The following is a 5,000-nucleotide window of genomic DNA, read 5'->3' as shown; positions in this document are numbered from 1 at the left end:
ATGGCTTAGTAGATGAGAATGTCTCCACTAACGAGGACTGATCAACTGACGACGATGTCGCAACTAACAAAGATGACTTAGCTGATGACGACAGCTCCGATGAGGATGACGTGTCTTCGGTCTGCACCAGGGACAGCAGGCCCGACTGAGCCAACCAGGCAGGGGTGAAGTTTGCCACAGGCTGGACATTAGACATGCCTTCAAGGATAGACGTCTTTTCCCCTTTCTTAGAACCTGGAATATGCAGGAAATGAAAGGTTGTATTTTAAAGAGCCGAGTTTAAAGTAGGAATTGACCATGACTGGAAAGATATAAACAGCCAGTCTCCTAAATAATCTTAACTGTCCCAACTCAGTCATGAAACATAAATCAGTGAAACTAGATACTGGACTCCACTGTTAACTCGTACCAGTCGTACTATATTCCCTGCTTTAGCATGTCAAGTTAAGTTTGAAATATGAATACGTTGGCATTTTCCATTGAAGTGAGCTTAAAAAAAAAGTCGACAGGTTGAGATCGAGGGGCATAAACGTGAACGTAATGAAATCAAGTGAAAATGCAATTAAATCATGTTTAGTAAACAAAACCACACAACCAGGGTACGCAGTTTACTCACCTTTTGCAACATCTTGTTTGAGTACCGCGCGGCTAGATCTAGGTCTCTTGCCTGTTTCAGTCAGGTGCGTTAGAGGTCAGTGTTTGGAGGAGACAGGATGGGAGAGAGAGAGAGAGAGAGACAGCAAAGATTGTTTTTCCGTAAATGAACATAGCTACCTTTCATAGAGAAGAGGGGGGGGGGGACTTAAACATTATGTGTATAGAAGTCTAGTGTAAACCTGACATCTGGTGATGAAACAAACAATCAAAACAGCACTCACCCCCGCCCAGTAAAATAACTAAAACGATGATGCTCACAGTAGATCTGTTATATATAGTCAAACCTGTGCAAAACGAAGAAAGCAAACCATTCACTTCTAAGGTCCAAACTGGGGCTGATCCCAGACTTTAGACTGCCCTTCAAAACGGTTTTTGTTTTCTTTTTAATAAGGGGTGGGTGGTATAAGAAGTGTTTTGATGGGCTTTTGTTTGTTTTTGGGTGCGATTTTAAAATTTTTTATTTATTTATTTATTTATTTATTTATTTATTTATTTTTTTTTTAATTTTTTTTATTTTATTTATTTTATTTTTTTTTGGGGGGGGGGTTGGTTAGCTTTCTTTTTGTTGCTGATTTTGTACAACGGTAAAAGAAACAAAATATTATGTAAGTAAGACGATGAAAACCGAGTGCCATGATAAACACACGAGTCGCCACCACTCCGAACGTCAACGTCCATTGTTACTTTGTTACAGAGTTGGTAAATAAAACAGTGACCAGTCACCTCACACACAGTTTGTGCATGAGTTGTGGGCGGGGTTTATAGATCATGACGGATCACGCTTCCCTCACCAGCAGTTGAACGTTTATTGTTAGTCGGCCTACCCATTGGTCAACTTGGGTAAACATTCATTGGAAGGAGTGACAATAACGAAAGGTGAAGGAATATGACAGCCCAACCACAACATGGGGGGTCAATTCCAAATATTTGACAATGCACCGGGCAATGAGTGACCAGGCCTGGCTACCTGAGGCAGGTATTAATTTGATCATCGGTTGATGAAATAAGGTGGGCGCAGCCGTGTTGGACAAGTGACCGTTTTACACAATTAAATTGTATAACCTCAGACCAAGGTGCCCTATATCCCACAGTATTAAATCCACCCCTCCTCTCGCTCCAATCACAAAAGATGGTAAATTGTGAGCCTAAGACAAACAAAGACCATTTCAAAAAGAGTAATAAAATCAGAATTTAAAAAAGATACAGCCACTGGACAGGTGCGTTTTTCAAAAGATGTTTGTCCTTAATAATGAATAGAATGTTATATTTTATGCTATAGTTTCTCGACACTTTCAACACAGTAGAGGTATGTGTAAATTAAGAGGCGGGAACTCTGATCTTCAGAAGAATGAAGTGTTTCAGATAGGAAACAGCGACGAACGCACCAGAACCTATAGATAACAAAAAACACGACATCCCAAATTAAAATGATGTACGAGAAAACTAATAAGGAAATCAGTAGATCGAAGCAGCATTTCGCTAAGCTACCACACGAATCACGCCAAGGGGCCGACATTGTGTCCTGGCAAAAGACACTTTACACAAATTTTCTTCACTTCACCCACGTGGGCATGGGTGTCCAGCTATAGGCAGGGAATATTTTTGAGTGTTCAAGGGTCTGCTGGGGTAATGATAGCTATAAAGTGCATAGAGCGTGATGTGGAGTGTGGACGTGCCCTTGACGATGATGATGATGATGATGATGATGATGATGATGATGATGATGATGATGATGATGGTATTTATCAAGTGTGTCCCAGAAAGAATATCCATTTATTATCAAAATGACCTGCTGCAAATTCATGAAATGAAAATGTTTTGACTTTAAAAAGAATCAATTCAATGTGTGGTTTCATGATATTTTCAAAACGTTTAAGGTATTTAATTTTTAAAATCTAGAAGCAGATACTCCTACCGTCGTCCTTCCCTAGTATGACCCAGCAAATTTGATAAAGTAGTAGATCTAGTGGAAATTCCTTCCCCAATTTCAAAAAGAACAGTTTCAGATTTGAATCATGGTCATCCACATTCAAAAAGGTAACATCAAAACGGATGAAGCGTCCAAAAAATAGGTAGAAGAATAAACAAATGATAAAAATTGGAAACAAATAAAATAACAACTATAACTTAATAAGAGACCACCCACCGTCTCAAGATCACAATCGAAGAAATCGCCTGAAAACTCAGAAATGAACACAAATGTCTGTGGTGAATAAAACACAGAATAGCAAGACATCTACACTCACTGATAATCAAATCGAGAATGATAATGAAAATCTGAAAACTACTGTCTCGAGCCTCTCTTTGAAGGTACGCTACTTCGCAGTACGTTTCGAAACACAAAAAAACTAAAATTTAACTTCTTGTCGTCAGCTGATTACGCGTCAATAGTTGGTCACGGACATTGCCATGCCCCGAAGCGTACGTCTCGCTCGCCATTCACCCACTGGCCAGGAGGCCGAGGCAGACACGTTTTTTAAAATTTTATTTTACAAAGCACAGCAAGCGTTGTTATATAATTATAAGTTGGGTCACCATCAAACGAAACCTTTGCAGCTTCTTTGCAGACTCAACTGCACTCGATGGCAGTGGCAGCCATTGATCGAATTAATAACGAGAAAGAAACACAAAATTCGACTGGGTTGAGCCTCTCTTTGGAGGTACGCTACTTTGGTGAGTAGTTCGAAACCCAAAGGATGACCAAAATACTTGTTGTCATAATGTTGTCAACAGACTACGCCTGAAACTGCTGACAACTAGAAGGGAATTTTTTGCGAGAGACGAAGAAGGACCACTGACAACAAAAGCAATTAGCCTATTAAGCCGATCGATAGTTGGTGGATATTTGGCCCTTTAATGGGAAGAACACGTTATTTAACCACATGGTACATTCGTTCGAATTGAGAGGTTAAAAATTATATATAAAGTCTCCTCGTTTCCCTTTCCATTTTGAAAAAGAAACAAACAAGCAAAACCAAAATCTGGTTGTCCCCAGCTGCGTCTAAATTAAATGAATTCAATTGAGAGTGTGCACTTAAGCATTAGCTTTGGTTAAGAGGCGCTCTGATCCCCAGTATTGAGGAAACCCCCTGCCCTCTTCCCCATTGGTAATTCAATTACAATCACAAAGGAGGCTCTCAGCTAACAGAAACTGGGCGGGAATTGACAAAACGAGGGCGGGAATTTAAAAAACATGGACCTTCACTGATGCTGAAACCTGTGCAACTGGTCGTAACAGGTGTGTTCACAAAAGGCCCCAGCCAGTCCGACTGATTGTTACGCCAAGTAGTCCTTATACAACCGGGCGGCGTTTTGCTTCTTGTGTTGTACTATTTTTAGCTGACTAGCTGGTTTTCGTTAAGGCTACAGTGGTGTGATTATTGCACACTTTGAAAGCCATTCTTTAAAAAAAATAACAACCCAAGTATATTTATTTACACTTTGCAATCGAACTACAAGCACCCTCCACTCCAGCCCTTCCTAAAATAAGACGAATCTTGTCTGCTGTTGGCATACACAAGATCAACATTGCGTCTACCAGAGAACGTGGGTAGAGTTTGTTCTATTAAAGTTCAAGACGTCACATAGCATAGCATTTGCAGTTTTAAGAATATTAAAGCTGATAAGAGCAGCACTTCGCTAATTTGATAAAATAGTGGTGTACATTTTCCCGCAAATTCAGAATGAAGCGTTTCAGATTTGAATCATGGTCATCCACAGCATAGTTCAGAAAAATGACATCTAACATGACGATGTGGCCAACAAATAGGTAAAGGAATAAACAAAATAAATACTGAAAACTCAGAATTGAACACAAGTGCTTATGATGAATAAAACACAGAATAGCAAGACGTCTACACTCGCTGATAATCCAATCGAGAATAACGAAGAAAATCCAGAAACAACTCGCTCGAGCCTCTCTTTGAAGGTACGCTACTTTGCTGCACGTTTCAAAACACAAAGAAAACTACAATTTTACTGTCTGTCGTCAGCTGATTACGCGCCAATAGTTGGCCCCGGACATTGCCACGCCCCCGAGGCGCACCTCTCGCTCGCCTCTCACCCACAGTGACTGACCAGGAGGCCGAGACAGACATGTTTTTTGTGGCTTTTTTTATTTGACATAGAACGACGAACGTTGTTATGCTTTTTAAAAGTTGGGACAAAACCAGACCAAAAGTCTACAGTAGTATTTTTTTATATTTTTTTTTGCAGATTACAAGTGTTATCGTGACAGCCGTTGATCGAATTGATAATAAGAAAGAAACCAGAAAAATCTACTGGTTCGAGCCTCTCTTTGAAGGTACCTTAATTTGGTGAGCAGTTCGAAACACAAAGGATGA

The 5,000-nt window shown here is 40.0% G+C and overlaps 1 protein-coding gene across 1 annotated transcript in view; it reads right to left on the bottom strand.

The window, feature by feature from the left end:
• LOC106014055 (pheromone-regulated protein PRM7-like) overlaps positions 1 to 234 on the bottom strand; it is a gene marked incomplete at its 5' end in the record, with an annotated part of 567 nt that extends 333 nt beyond the window's left edge. Inside the window, one exon of the mRNA XM_013091082.1 lies at positions 1 to 234. This exon is cut by the window's left edge and continues 224 nt beyond it. Within this exon, the coding sequence (XP_012946536.1) occupies positions 1 to 234 (234 nt within the window).
• Positions 235 to 5,000: the final 4,766 nt, after the last annotated feature.

This window comes from Aplysia californica, unplaced genomic scaffold (genome assembly GCF_000002075.1).
Source record: "Aplysia californica isolate F4 #8 unplaced genomic scaffold, AplCal3.0 scaffold02060, whole genome shotgun sequence".
Taxonomy (NCBI): Eukaryota; Metazoa; Mollusca; class Gastropoda; order Aplysiida; family Aplysiidae; genus Aplysia; species Aplysia californica.
Note: the sequence above shows the minus strand (reverse complement) of the source record. Positions and strands in the feature narration are given on the sequence as shown.